At 38.7% G+C, this 15,604-nt stretch overlaps 1 protein-coding gene across 23 annotated transcripts in view; it reads right to left on the bottom strand.

The window, feature by feature from the left end:
• Positions 1 to 15,604, bottom strand: part of Kif21a (kinesin family member 21A) — a 127,584-nt gene that overhangs the window by 45,509 nt on the left and 66,471 nt on the right. For 14 of the 23 annotated variants that reach the window (XM_041671756.1, XM_041671757.1, XM_041671758.1 and 11 more), the window contains exons 5-12: positions 15,397 to 15,531; positions 14,798 to 14,965; positions 13,532 to 13,647; positions 11,580 to 11,775; positions 11,050 to 11,239; positions 10,602 to 10,665; positions 6,467 to 6,670; positions 2,012 to 2,050 (exon numbers count right to left, since the gene is read on the bottom strand). In XM_041671756.1, coding sequence (XP_041527690.1) covers positions 2,012 to 2,050; positions 6,467 to 6,670; positions 10,602 to 10,665; positions 11,050 to 11,239; positions 11,580 to 11,775; positions 13,532 to 13,647; positions 14,798 to 14,965; positions 15,397 to 15,531 — 1,112 coding nt within the window. The remainder of the gene's footprint in view (positions 1 to 2,011; positions 2,051 to 6,466; positions 6,671 to 10,601; positions 10,666 to 11,049; positions 11,240 to 11,579; positions 11,776 to 13,531; positions 13,648 to 14,797; positions 14,966 to 15,396; positions 15,532 to 15,604) is intronic. The other 9 variants (XM_041671760.1, XM_041671761.1, XM_041671780.1 and 6 more) reach the window with 1 other exon arrangement.

Genomic DNA, 15,604 nt, shown 5'->3' with positions numbered 1-15,604 from the left:
AGTGTATACACAATCTCCACTACTGTGGCTTCTTATATTACAGTATGTGTGAAATTCCTTTCCTCTGGTTTCTGGCCACACACCTTTAGTCTGAGGAACTGACTACCACACCCTCCTGCTCCCTCAAGCAGTTAGTATCCAGCCTAGCGAATGTTATCATTGACTTATACCTCTCATCATAAATCCTCCTTGCACTCTGATACAGAAAAACCAGCATCATAGATATGTACTAACATGCTTCTAAAAAATACTTGTAAAGCTTAAGCTTTAAAGGTGAAATTGATAAATACTGTATCTAAAGGAGTCGAGTTTTCTTTGGTAAATGTTAACAAATTGATACTCCCAAATGCTATCTAAGGAACAATGGGTCATAATTAAATCTGTACTCTATACAAAATTAGAATCTAGAAATTAAACTCTTCATCTGGCAAATAAAATAAAGAAATAAATGTGCCCTTGAGAAGTCTTCCACACAAAGGACTAAGAGCAGACATCCCGACTGCCAGAGTGAAGTGTCCACGTTCCCAGGAGCTTGTTAATACAGAATGTCAGGCTCCACCTGTGGCTCCTGCAGCAGACTTTCCTTCTTTGAAACAGTCATGCAAGTGTATTTATGATGGAGCTATAATCCTAGAACACTAAGCTGCCCTGCATCTGCTGTCCTATATGATCACACGACAGTCAGAAGTAGCTTCCATTTCCTAAGTCTGTATGTATATTATATACACACACGCATACACATATACACACATATTTCAGGAACTGAGCAGTTTAAGGTAGCAACATGTTTCCACGTATATCTTTAAAGGGTCATTGTATTGTCAGCTTTAAATATTTTTTTTAATTTTTAATTTAAATATTTAAAAAAATATAAAATTTTGCATTTTTATTTTTTTTAGTTCTGTGGATCAATAGACTGGCCCAAATTAATGACCTTTAGTTGAGGCCTGGTGTGAAGTACAGACAATTAGAATTACATTCTAGTTGCAGAACACTTTTCAAGTTACAAACTCATAGAATATAAGCTCAGAAACTTTAGACTCAATATAGCATATGGAATCCAATTAAGGTGAATTCATTATAGACTAATTTGTGGTTTGAGAGATTTAAAGTAAATTAGTCATTTGCATATTGTGTACAAATTTTCAAGTTCAGCTTTAAGAGAGGAACTATGATCTCTAATGCAGAGCTGTATTTCTTTTGAGACTACTTAATCAATTCGGTGACATGATTTGGTGACTTGTTTTAGAAAACTCAAGAAAGAAAGGCTCTCATACCAAGGAAACACTTGCTATCTTAAGTAAATAGTCATATTCAGGCTCCCTGAGTGGGGACCAGCAGCTCACTGCTGGGTTGTAGATGGAAGAAAGGGAACTGTTCACATTTTAGTATTTGCTTGGAATATGTTTGAAAAGTTAAAAAAACATTTCTCTAGTTTAAATTCCAGGATTCCTTGTCAATCTGACCTTTAGGGCAGTCACAGCTCCTCTTACCCTTTTTTTACCCTTTTTTTTTTTTTTACCATTTTAATGTTTCCTACCAAAATTACAGCAAATAGGGAAGAGAGGTGTCTACCTAAAGCTAGCATTTACTACAAAAAAATGTCAATCACTGCCCAGTTACTAATTCCCACTCAGTTCACAAGCACCCCCTAGGTACAGAAATGCTGATGCTTGCTTATTAATCAGATGGTGCAGGTTTGTTTATTTACTAAACAGGGTTAAGTAATCATCATACTTCTGGCAATTTATTTGAAAGTTAATGAAATGACTTGCATTTTAATTCAATTAATTACAGAGTTCGTTATTCTTAAATACTTTAACTTTTTCTACCTTTTTTTAAAATAAAGATCATTCCTTTCGGGAGTACACAGCTAATCTAGTCTGAAGCAGCCTACAATTCAATAGTCTACAATTTCTACAATGTGCTTGCAAATGGAAAAGAAGTATTTAAATGACATTTTAATTTTAAAAACAAAACAAAACAAAAAAAACCTGGGAAATATTCCAACCTTCTTTCTTCTCGATTGCTTTCCTCAAGTTTCTGTAGCCTTCAAATCACGAGGCACAGTATGGGAAGGCCAAGCCAATGAGGGCAAACCAGACAATAAAAGCAAAAGTAGTAAGAAGGGAAAATGATACATGAGCTGGAAGACGTTCAAATAAACCGTAAAGATATCATTAAAGGACAATACACAGTAAAAAGGCAATACATTTCCTAAGAATACAAAGTAGAAAGTCAGTAGTATCTTATCCAAGAAGAAAATACAGACAATCAGTGGAAACTTTTAGCAGTAAGATGCAGTCTCAGTTTACATGAGGTGATAAGTCCTGTTTGGATGTCATTGCTATTTTAGCAAGAAATAGATCAATCTTTACATTTTTTCCCCGAAAGTAATCCTACTTTCAACAACATCCTCTTTCTTTTAAATATTTTAAAAGTTTTTTATATAGTATCATTAAAAGACCTTCATTAAGTAATGCCTTTATACCATAATGATACTAATACGACACAGAAGTTACAAATTTAAGAACTTGACTTTATTTTACTATACATATAATCATCACTAAAGCTAAATTAAAAAAACTCATATCAAAATTATATGAGATGGTATTACAGACAAATGAGTATGGCTGTTATATGAACAGTGAAAAGTACGTTCTTGTTAATTGAAGATAAAATTTTAACAAGGTTGGCATTAAAAATTCACTACTAAAGGGCTTATAACTAAGGCAAAGGTGGAAATAAAATGAGAATTTTAGTACTTTCCATTAGTATCACTGTTCTTTAAGTGGAATATCAAAAAAATCTTTAAACTTACAGATATAGGTTTCAAATATAACTTAAAGAATATCCAATATACAAAGCTTAGGGATCTTGACTCAATGGAATGTACTATATATGGATATTTGTCATGTAGGCAATATAGCTGTGCTAGCCTCCAATTAGGCATATTGGAATCTGCATACAGCATACTCTGTCTAGAACCCCAAAATTCCTCCTATAATCATCAACATTTACAATAATAAACAGAGCTGATTTGCCAATTATTAAGTCAGTTCTCTTTTAATCTTATGTGCGGTTCCATGTCATTTTTCGTTCTTGGGTTGCTTTTATAAAATGAGACTCGCAATCTGAGAAAGTTCTGCAGAGGGATATTTACCAGGGACCAGACAGTTGAGCACAATGACTAGGAAAAGGGAAAGTCTACAAGAAAAGATCCGCTTTTCCGGAGTGTCCAACAAGCACCACTGCATCCAAGTGCAGTGCAGCCTGAGAGACTGAAGAATTTTGTTCCATAGTTCATCCAAAGGTGGATATCCAAAGGCACCTGACTAAATGTGTGAGTGGTAAATTTTCTTTATCTGTGTGCACAAAACAGTGCCCCCCCCCCCAATCAGTGTAACTTAGGCTTGCATTGATAATAAACTACCGTGCTTAAAGTAGATGGCTTCTTGGTAAAGATTACAAATGGTCTACTATTATTTTTATGTTGTTTACCATTATTATTATTGCTGAAGCCCTTTGTTGTTTTTTTTAAATATTTATTTATTTATTTATTATGTATACAATATTCTGTCTGTGTGTATGCCTGCAGGCCAGAAGAGGGCACCAGACCTCATTACAGATGGTTGTGAGCCACCATGTGGTTGCTGGGAATTGAAGTCAGGACCTTTGGAAGAACAGGCAATGCTCTTAACCGCTGAGCCATCTCTCCAGCCCCCTGAAGCCCTTTGTTTTATGTTTGCTTTGCTTCAGGCCTTTGCCTAAGATGGGAGCTTATTTATATTTTTAAAACAAGAATCTATAATACATAGATATAAAAGTTACTTAGACCTAAATGTGATTAGTGAAATGCTATTAGTCTGAGTTTCCTTTTTTCGTGTGGCGGATGTGTTTGTGTGTGTGTGTGTTTGTGTGTGTGTGTTTGTGTGTGTGTGTTTGTGTAACTGTATGAGTGGAGTATGTATGTGTGTGTAGCTGTTTGAGTGTAATGTGTGTATATGTGTGTTCATGTGTGTGTGCGTGCGTGTGCATGTGTGTGTTAGTGTAGTTATATGAATGAGGTGTGCATGTCGGGTGTGTATGTGTATGTAGCTGTGTGTGCTGTGTGTGTGTGTGTGTGTGTATGTGTATGCAAGTCTAGCCACATGAGTGGGGTGTGTGCATGTTGTGTGTGTGTGTGTGTATGTAGCTGTGTGTACTGTATGTGTGTGTGTGTGTATGCGAGTGTAGCCATGTGAGTGGTGTATGTGTGCCCTGTGGGTGGCGTGTGCCTGTGGAGGTCAGAGGTTGCTTTCAGGACGTGGTTTTCTCCTTCCCCCGAGGGTTCCAGGGATTGAACTCAGGTCCTCAGACTTGCACGCAAGCGTTTTCAAGGTTTTTTGCTCCTTTGTTTCTCACTGAGTCAACTCACCAGCCCAGGTTTTCAGTTTTTTAGTATAGAACCCTTGTCTGCAGAACAAGACAAATATATTCAATTCTATGACTTTAATGTGCAGTAACGTGAGGTCACAGTTGGCTCTCTAGACTTTTCTATGGGAATAGTACACAAAATAAACTCTTCAGTCCCGAAAATCGTGTGTGTTTGACAAAGGCACAGGGGAGCATGCAAGTGAAAGGCGCTCAAAGAGGAGTGTCGCTTTCAGGGATGCTGATTGGGTCTCGGCTCAACTTTCCACTTATCCAGCTGGTGGATTTTGCTCACCAATATTTTGTCACCCATGACAGCTCCATGTATTAGGAAGTAACTTCCTTTCTCCACTGGGTTTTATTCTGTCTAGCCTCATGGCTTCGTAAGTCACTGTTTTTAGCATGGGCCATTCCCTTTATCACATTGCCTGAGCCACGTACAGAAAAGCAACCACAGTAACCTCTGCTTTCTTTCTATTTGGTTTCCCTTACACTGGACAAGGGTTCTGGAACAAAGAAACCAGGACAGATATGAACAAAGTATTTTCCAGTCTTACTATTTCATCTATTTTATCAGCCAAAAGCTTATTAGCATGCATTTTCGCAAAAATAATCAAACAGAGGTATTAAGTACCTATAGTCACTATAAAAATATCAAAAATATTTTATTAGGATCTCTATTATCTTTCATCACTCATACTCAACAAGTGATTAAAGCAATATCTGAACTAAATTTAAAAGGGAAGTATATACTCAGCCCATGACCTTGAAAACACACTCCTGCTTACACTTACTCATGAACACAAGCTACCTTGGCCCCTAAAAATGAGTCACACTATCTACACAAGTACATTTCACAAGTAAATGATAAACCATGGGAAAACATCTCAAGTTCATTCAAGCACAACATGAACACTGGTTTCCACAATCCTGTGCTCCTTCTAGTAGTGCAGCTGTGCTCCATCGAGGGAGAACAAGTCATGATCTATGTCCCGCTCTTGCTGCCACCATCCATCAACCGCGCCTACAAACACAACTCCTCGCTCAAGAAACCAGTGTCTCCGAGCCATCCCGTGCAACTTCCTGTTTTAATTATTTTTATCTTTCCTACCATAAAGATACAAGGCAAGGCAAACCTAACAGATTGAAGTTTCTAATAACTTTCATCAACTGACTGCTCAAGAAAAATAATGCCTTATTTTCGAACTGCATTCCTAAGTAAACTGAACGAAACAGCCCGTGAAAAAGACTGTGTTCCGGCGCTTCCCTATAAGACTGCGGAAAAGAAGACGAGTTGGCCTCCTGCTGAGCATGTAGCTAAAGTGTTTAAATGGAGTGCCAGTGGTATGTTCAATATATTGTTGGAAATAATTGGACTATATTCTACAATCAATAGGTAAATATGTACGTAATTTGAGTATTTAACCACTCACACATCACAAATGGTCAAATTTTCAATTTTTCTCTTTTCTTTGCCCAGGTGACTTTGAGGTGGAAGATTATTTTCATGACACAGGAAGCCTAGTGCAGTGGTAAGAAGCTAAATAAATCCCTGAGAGATGCAGAAATCCTGAAATAACATGAAGAACTTTGATATGATCAGATTAGAAACCCTGAAGGAAATGACATTCTGATGGATTAGTCAGCCTTTAGTTAAACTAACTAGTTAGCAGGATTAGAACACCGAGGAGACTGTGCAATTCTACTAGAAAATGAAAAGAGAGGACAGCACACTGGAACAATGGGACACAGAAGCTTCACAGGAAAGCAAGATGGATGGGGTGCAAAAGCAGCAATTTTAGACAATATACTAATTTCTGCTAGTAAGCTTGCCTTGTCACAGTCTAAACTCAATTCATTGCTACATGCTTACGGCTAAACTTAGTTTCCTTATATGTAAGCAGAGATAAATCACTAGAAAGTATATAACTACAACTGTAAGTCAATTTAAATAACTTTTCATGAATTCATATACTTATGAGACTATGCATGCATACAGCAACTACAAATTAAATGTTCTGAAAAAGGAAAATATTCAGTTTTATAATACTACCTTTTCTTCTTCTTCTTCTCTTTCCTTTTTAGCTTCTCTAAGTCTTTCTTTGCTAGATCTATAATTTCGATGGTTTCTTTGTCTGAAGACAGTATGGAAGGAGAGAAAGCCGAGGACCCACTGAAGTATGGCGATCGTGCTGTGGCTCTGGTCAGGTTTTTGCGAAGGTTCTCATTCACTGCTTCACTTTCTAATAATTTAGCCCTAAAGAATAAAAGTACCATTAAGGAGGAACAATTTTTATTACAATAAAACATTTTTAAAAATAATTATGTTGGAATCTCTAAACATACCCTACAGCATTGAGCCCCAGGACACTACTGTGTGATCACCACCACCATGCACACTGAGAAACACATTCACACTGCCATGTGACCACCACCATGCACACTGGGAACACACTCACACTGCTGTGTGACCACCACCATGTACACTGGGAACACACTCACACTGCCGTGTGACCACCACCATGCACACTGAGAACACACGCACACACTACTCTGTGACCACCACCATGCACACTGGGAACACACTCACACTGCCGTGTGACCACCACCATGCACACTGGGAACACACACACACTACTGTGTGACCACTACCATGCACACTGGGAACACACTCACACTGCCATGTGACCACCACCATGAACACTGGATACACATTCACACTGCCGTGTGACCACCACCACCACCATGCACACTGAGAACACACTCACACTGCCATGAGACCACCACCATGAACACTGGATACACATTCACACTATTGTGAGACCGTCGCCACCACCATGCACACTGAGAACACACTCACACTGCCATGTGACCACCACCATGCATACTGAGAACACACACACACTGCCGTGTGACCACCACCATGCACACTGAGAACACACTCACACTGCCATGTGACCACCACCATGCATACTGAGAACACACTCACACTGCGGTGTAACCATGAACATATGCACACTGGGAACACACTCACACTGCGGTGTAACCATGAACATATGCACACCAGAAACACGTTCACCTTAGCTAATATGTCAATGCTTTTCTCTATTTTCAATGTAGCACAAAGCCTAGACAACACCAAAATGAAAGCTGAAATTATATGAAAATATAGTAAACCACCTACCAATAATATCGGTTTCAGACCATTATGTAACAAATAGCAGCCAGTTTGTTGCTGTTGTTTTTATTTTCAAGACATATCTAGTAAGGACTGAAACCCAGTCCTTACATGACTGGTGTTGCATAAACACCAGTCATGTAAAAAAAAGCTGATCTTTTATAGGCGAGAGAGAGAATGTGTCTTTATCCCACTTTCCACTCCCTCTCCCCCAACACACAAGCACACTCGCTACTGCTGGAGTCTTACTGATTAGACGGCAGTGTGACATAAGAGAAAGTATTAGCCATCTCAGGAAGGAGCAGAGACAAGGCTTAGATTTCATCTGCATTCCTTAGATCTGGGCCATCAGTCTCTAAGAGCCCCTACTGCTCCCCGTTTAAAACAGGGATTAAAATAGATAATTTTTCTAGGGTTGCTATGAAAATTAATTATGTAATGAATTGCAACTATAAATAAAAACAATAAAAATTAGAAATAATATTGTTATCCAACAGTAGTAAAATAAATTAATTATGAACACAATTATAAAGATAATGCTTTAGAATCCTGAAAAAAAAATGTTCATGAGGCATTGTGGTATTGCAAAGAACAGATAAGATGACAGACACATTGTTGTGACAATAACTGAATACATGAATATGAACACCACTGAAAATGACTGCCAAGCTTCAGGTCTCAGCTCAGGAAAGAGTGGAAAGAATTTCAATGATTTCAATGTTCTCATCTTATGTTTTCATACTTCTACTGAAGTCTTCACACCACCAAATCCAGGGGGTTAAATGGTGGTTGTTTCAGTTTATTAAAAGGTCACACTTATGATTTAATAACTTGAATAATAAGATTTAAAACAAATATCCAAGTTGTGATACACTCAGATACATTTCACTTAGTTTAATTAATCTTCCCAAGAATAAATTTTGACAGACATATGGATTGATGAGATTAGTGGGTGAAAACAGAATTTGAAAAGATGGGTCAAGTGACACACTAGACCTGTTCAGCATCTTTTGGCTTAAGAACCTTCATATCCTATTGTTTTGCTCAAGTCCATAATAACTTTGTGAGACTTTCAATTATCTCTTATTATAGACTCAGAAACTAAAACTCAGAGATGCCAGGGAATGTAGAGGTAGGTGTCAGGTAATGTAGTGATGTCAGGTAGCACCTTATTAATTAAGAGGAGATTAAACAACAATCCAGGTAGTCCAATTTGAACTCAGAGTTCATTTATGGCGATTTAATATGTCATTTATTTTCACATGATACATTATAAACCTGGGACTCTTGAAAACCACTCCTCAAAGCTGGGAAACATCTAATTAAAGAGCCACCAACATAATTTCAAAGTTGGGAATATGAAACAAAGTATTAACCCATATAAGGAAGGGGTTGACAATGGACTGGCCTTGGGCTATGAGTCATCATGAAGCATTGGTAAAGGCTTAAGGTAAACCCTCAACACCGTGAGCATGAAAGTACTGTGTGCTGCTGCTTTTACAGACTAGGAGTGGAAATTATATCGGCAGTCTCCTAGGAAATAATGATGCTGTCATACCCTTGGGCCAAAGTGAGAGCCAAGCTTTACATTCAGCTTTAGAGTAACAGGGAGGAGGACAGGAAACAGACCACAAGAACCAGAACGCAATCATCAGCAAAGTGTCCTGAACCGAGGGAATAAAGGAGGTGAAGAGCAGCTGCCTACAAAAGGAAGAGGACCTGCAGAAGCTAAGGGAGCAGAGTTTTCGGGACATGGTAAAACACAGAGGAGAAGGGGTGGTCTACAAAGTGCGGAAGAAAAGATTAGTCTGAGGATATACTGTACTGCTCAGGAGGCGCTCTCCTAACCAAGGTAGAAACTGACAGTTTAGGAGGAATCCTGCCCAGAGCCAGGACACAATACCCAAAGGCCTCTGTCAAACAGCAACAAAGAGCGAGGCATGAAAATTCACACACAAACCACACACACATACACACGTGCATTACAATCATGTAAATAACTTTATTGCCATGTTACACTGGAGTATCTTATTTGTCTTTGATTCTTTCAAACATGGAAGAGAGGAGAGAACTTTGCGGAGGCAGGAAGTGGAGAAAGCACTTGTCACTGAGAATGGCTAGAATAAGCCAGGGATGAAAGGGGACAAATAACGCAAATTCAAGACAGGGCAATGTGAAGAGAATGGCTATGAAGTAGGTCATCCTCCCACTTGGTTACTATCTGCAGACATTTCCCCACAGAGCTGTCTGAGGTTTTACTCCGTGAGAAAAATAACTAAACATCAGGGCAAATATGGAAACTAAAACCATCCAGAAATGCTTAATGTCCCTCTCCTGTTTCATACCCTTAGTCCCCCAAATCTTACACAGTCTTCACATCCATACACCACGGACAGACTTTTTTATTTTACTAAATTCTGACATTTCTATTTACTGCATGTGTCGTGATACTATGTTCTACTAAAGACTATGGCCTCTTTATGGCATGTTTGCCTCCAATCCATGGCATCCATGCTCAAAGGTGAGTTTACAGTGTGTCTAAAAATATGTCAGTGGAGTGCACAGACAGAGAAAACAGGGACTCATTGAATTACATAATAGCTTAAGGTAGAAGGGAAACAGGAAAGAATAAAAATCCAAAAAGTTAAAGATTATTCATAGATATTGACGTATTTCCAAGGGATGGGGAAAGATCCACAGGTATGATTGGCAATAAGAATAGCTTCACCAACATCAGATATGCCTGCCCTATATTTGGGTTGGGTGCTGTCCAATGAAGTTCTAGCAGCAACAGTAAGAACATAATATTGAAGAGTAGCCTAGGAAGGGAGAAGATGAAATTTGGCTTGGAATATGACATGTGAAAGCCAACTATCTAGTTCTCTAAAGTTACCACAACCCCAGGGCTGAAATAGCAACATGAATAGTTCCAGAACGATCATCTCAGCACACAGAAATGTTATAAATGCTGCAAAAACAGACCTGCGTTACATGTTCTAGAAAAACATACCTGAGATCTTCGATTTCTTTGATATAACTATGAATCATATTGCTAATCTCTTCATTCCCTTCACCTGCAAGATAAAACATGAAATAAAACTTTTATTTTAAAATGAAGACTTCAGCATTGGGAGAATAGCTCAATAGAATAGTTCTTGCCTGGCATGCATGAGGCCCCAGGTTTGAAACTTAGTACCAAAATAAAACACAATTCCTCCAACGAATCTCCTATCCTGAATTACATAAACAGACCATAAAATAAAATGCTGCCAAAGGGCACGTTTTATTTATATAGGAATGTCTTATTTTTTTCAATTAGGTATTTAACTTAAAATTATAGGTTGTAGATTAAAAGTTTAACATCTCAAAGTCAACTATTTTAAGTAAATAATCAACATGAAGATTGGCTGATGCCCTACAGAAGTTAATCTCTCGCCTACCCCACCCTAAACTCATACCTGCTCTGGCAAGAACTTGGTTGGCCTGATCGCTGACGAGCTGTGTGATTCTGGCCCTCAGAGCATCCACAGTCTCTTGCATGGCTTTTATTCTTACACGTAGGTTATTGTTTTCAGTCTGTAGCATAGCATTCTCGTGAAACATGTCATTGATGCTTTCCACGCCCTCCTCATCAATTATTCTTTTGCCCTGGAGAAGAAATATTCCCTTGTTGGCGGAGGCTTTAAGTGCACGAGAGTCTTCTTTAAAGACACCCCAAGATCACACAGTGCTATAACCAACAGCGTCTTTATCTTCCCAGCCCCAAGGCAAAAAAATCAATTTCCTCCTACTACAATCTTCACGGTGCATTAGTCAGGAGAATTATAGATTGGGTAAGAAGCCTTTTGAAGAATTCTGGATAATCCAACTTCCCAAAGACTACCTCCAAAGACAAATATATTCAACCACTCCAAAAAGGCATGATTACATTCCCAACACATCAGCATCTGGTGTGTCAGAGAACATACAGTCAGTCCTGCTGGCTTACTGTTTTGTACTCCATGAGCTCCATCTGAAGGCGTGTGATCTCGCTTCGGAGTGCATTGATTTGCTGGCTTGCTCTGTCTTGATTGACCATCACCTTGTTCTTAATATTTCTAGCCCGGTTAGCATATTTCAGAGTGTTTAATGTCTCCATAAAATCTCTGTCTGAAGGGCTGACACATGCTATCATGATTGTTTGGCTGAAAGTTACAAATAATAATTAGTCATAAAAATAAAAGCAAATACTGAGGTGCTTATTTTAAAATCCCTGCTATTTAGAGACCCACAGCCAACTATTAGGTAGAGAAAAGGCCCAAATGGGAGATCTTCACCAGGTCCCTCCCCTCAGAGATGGAGAACCTGGCAGAAGAGGGGGAGGAAGAACTGCAGGAGCACAGGGATCAAGGATACCAGGAGAACATGGTCCACAGACATTAACTAAGCAGGGTTTATAGGGCTTCACAGAGAATGAAGCAACAATCATGGAGCCCACATGAGGTGATACTATGTACCCTGCATATACGGTATGGTTGTATAGGTTTTGGTGTTTTTGTGGAAGTCCTAACAGTGGGAACGAGGGTGTCTCTGACCCTTTTGTCTGTGCTTTTGACTCTTTTCTTCCTACTAAGCTACCTCCCCCAGCCTTGATAAGAGAATTTGTGCCTAGTCTTATCATATCTTGGTAGACATCCCTGGGAAGCCTGCTCCTTTCTAAAGGGAAACAGAGGAGCAGTGGATCTGAGGAGAGAGAGGAGGTAGGGCTGGGTAGAGTGGAGGGGGGAGAAATTATGATGGGGATATAAAGAAAAGAAAAGAAAAGAAAACAAAAAGAATGAACAAAACACCCTGCCATTTAAATAGCATCTTCCCTTAAAGCAGACAGAGACTGATGGTACTAACTTAAAGTCAAGTTTAAAAGCCCCCATGCTTTAAGAGCATCTTAACAAAAGGATTTTGTTAACCTAGTTAACACAAGGGAGAAGGGATATATAATATGTTCTTTGATACCTTGAGACGGTGTGAGTACATACATTGGACTCGCACTTCGATGTCAACTTTTTTGAGGCAGTGTATACAATAATTCTGAAACTATTCTAACTACAAATATGGCAGGTTGAAAACAAAAATAATTTCATTACATTAATTTAGCATTTAAAAAAAAAAAACTCTTCCAGGGTTGGAAAGAAGCCTCAACAGCTATGAATACTGACTGCTCTTGCAGAGAACCTGGATTCGATTCCCAGAACCCACGTGTCAGTTGACAATCATCTGTAATTCCAGTCCCACAGGACCCAGCACTGCCTTCCGGCCTCCAAGGTGCTGCACGTGTGCTCTACAGGCATTCATGCAGGTACCCACACATACATAGAGAAACTAAATTCAAAATTTCTTAATTGTTTCAAAATTTCTTCCCTTTCACTGATGTTTTCATTTGGTTCAGCTTTGAACTATATACGAAATGTAATCATATTCAAACAAAAGAGGCGTATGGTATAAATTTTTCCACATACAAAACAAGTTCTCATTGTAAACTTTGTACAAACTGTCGATAATATTCTAGCTACTTCGTACTTACTTAGAAAGTTGCATTTCTTTTTCAACAAAATTCTTTTAGGCATTTCCTATATGCTAAGCAGACACTACACTATTATAGAATGAGCATGTATTATATAATAAGTTATGTGAGTTTTTAAAAAAGTACTTAATGTCCCTGCACTTTAACTCATTATTGATTAGACAGAAATATTAGCACTAACCCAAAGAATATTCTAAGAACTGCTTAAAATATTATATATATAATATATATAACTATGTACACATTTTAGATAACTAATACAATTATCAGTTTTTCATCCTATTAATTTGTTTTTAAAATAAAAGCAGTTCTTATACGTTCTTAAAGGTACACTTAAAAATAATGAAGACTCAAAACTCAGAATAATGATGACTGCATACCTGTTACCCCCAAGGGAGTCCTGCAGAAGCCTGGTCAGCTTGGAATCTCTATAGGGGACGTGGGTGGCTCTCTTGCTCTTGTCACCCAAGGCACTGATCACATTTCCAAGAGCCAACTAACAAAGCAAGAGAGAGAGGGGGAAAATCCTATGTTTATTAATTATAGCACTTTTTAAAAATAAGGACAGTCTATAGGAAATAAAATGGAAACCAAACAAAATTAAGAACCTGTGTTTGTTCCAGGGCAACTAGGGCTAGACAGAGAAACAAGCAAACATACAAAAAAGAACCTGTGTTTGAATTTAATTCACATGTCTTTTTAACACATGTAAGCTTAGTTATGGGTGTTACTCATAACAGGTATGTGTGTGCTACATAACCCTTTCACGGGTCTTAGCTATTACTTACATGACAATAAACTTACAATTTTACAATGAGGACACAAGAAGACAAGTCTTGGTATGCAAAAGCTCATCCTGAAATGTTTTCTTTTTTTTTTAGATTTATTTATTTATTATGTATACAACATTCTGCCTCCATGTATGCCCGCATGCCAGAGGAGGGCGCCAGATCTCATTACAGATGGTTGTGAGCCACCATGTGGTAGCTGGGAATTGAACTCAGGACCTCTGGAAGAACAGCCAGTGCTCTAACCACTGAGCCATCTCTCCAGCCCTTGAAATGTTTTCTTGCACATAGTGAAACCATATGCTAATACAAACACGGGTGCTTTCCCACCAAAATACCACTAGGTGGCATAGTATTAAAATTAATTCCTAATATAAAAGATTTTTAAAAAAATCATTGCTTTTGGATTGACTTTTGAACAATCCATTCAACAAAATGATCATCACCACATTGTCAGTAAAAGCTAACTTTATGTCTTGTCCAAATGAGACACTTAATTCTAAGCGTTTGTTTAGAAAGTACGTTTTCAAATGCGGAAAGAAGCTTAAAAATATATTCCCCATAAATAACCTTTTACACATACTATAAAAGTTGAGCAAGCCAAACTAACATAGTAAGAGAGTCTAGCGTGTGGGGTTGGGGGAGTGTACAATGTGGTTAGAGGCTCAGTGAGTTACCTTCTACTTCATTCCTAAATCAGCGATGAAGGGAAAAGCTAGGCCTGATAAGTATGGCAGGAGAATCATTGTGAGGTGAGTCTAGACTACATGCTGAGCACCCAAAAGACAAAAACAAACAACACTAAACCGAGAGAGGGCAGCAGAAGGCCCAGTGTCTCTGTCCAGAGTTTAGCCTTACCAGCCCACAGTTGATGGATATGCCCTCTTTTGCCCTCTCGCCGGTAGCTCCCGTTCTTTTCAGTCTTTCTGATCCTGCCAGATCAACAAAATGAAACTTCGCAGTCAGCGTTTCGAATTCATTCATCTGCGACGATTCGGAAATCATCTTATTATCGGTTGCATTCTCCTATCATCACGAAAGGTAATTGAAAACGCCTTATTAATATGACATCAAACACCCTGTAACCTCACCCACATCTCACTCCCTTATACAGCTAAAGACACAGTCACTTAGCCATACAAACATAAATGACAACATCAGAAAGGGGTTGGAAGGCTAACTCCAGGTATTCTGAATTAAGGGAAAGGTAGAAACAGATCTCCCAGCAAAGGGTCAAGAGGACAACATCTCCACTAGTTCGCAACAAATGGATATTTAGTAATTCTGCTTGTGTCTCAAAATCTTACACACTTGACCACCTTTGGTTAAATAAATGAGAGAAAGAAATTAAAAGAAAGAAACACTAAGGTGAGTTTAAATCAAACATCTTTCCCGAGACCTGTGTGATTGAAGAATCTAAAGGCTAAAAGTTGAAGAAACAAGAAGACTGAACTCACAGCCTCTATCTGGGGACACACTCTGGTCTGACACACGTGAATGGTAAAGATGGCATGTGACCGAGAGCTCTGTACGTTCATCTGGGTACTAGCGGTGGTGCGGGACAAAGCACCCAGCTTCAAACACTGCATCATCTGCAGAGCAGAAGAGAGGCTTGCGTTAACGACAGTTGAACAGGTACCGCCCAGTCTAGAGTCGAGCTGAAAC

The sequence above is a fragment of the Microtus oregoni genome, unplaced genomic scaffold, assembly GCF_018167655.1.
Source record: "Microtus oregoni isolate MIOR12 unplaced genomic scaffold, Mior012 000022F_ref0000154, whole genome shotgun sequence".
Taxonomy (NCBI): Eukaryota; Metazoa; Chordata; class Mammalia; order Rodentia; family Cricetidae; genus Microtus; species Microtus oregoni.
The sequence above is the reverse complement of the archived record's forward strand: the minus strand, read 5'-3'. Positions and strand labels throughout refer to the sequence as shown.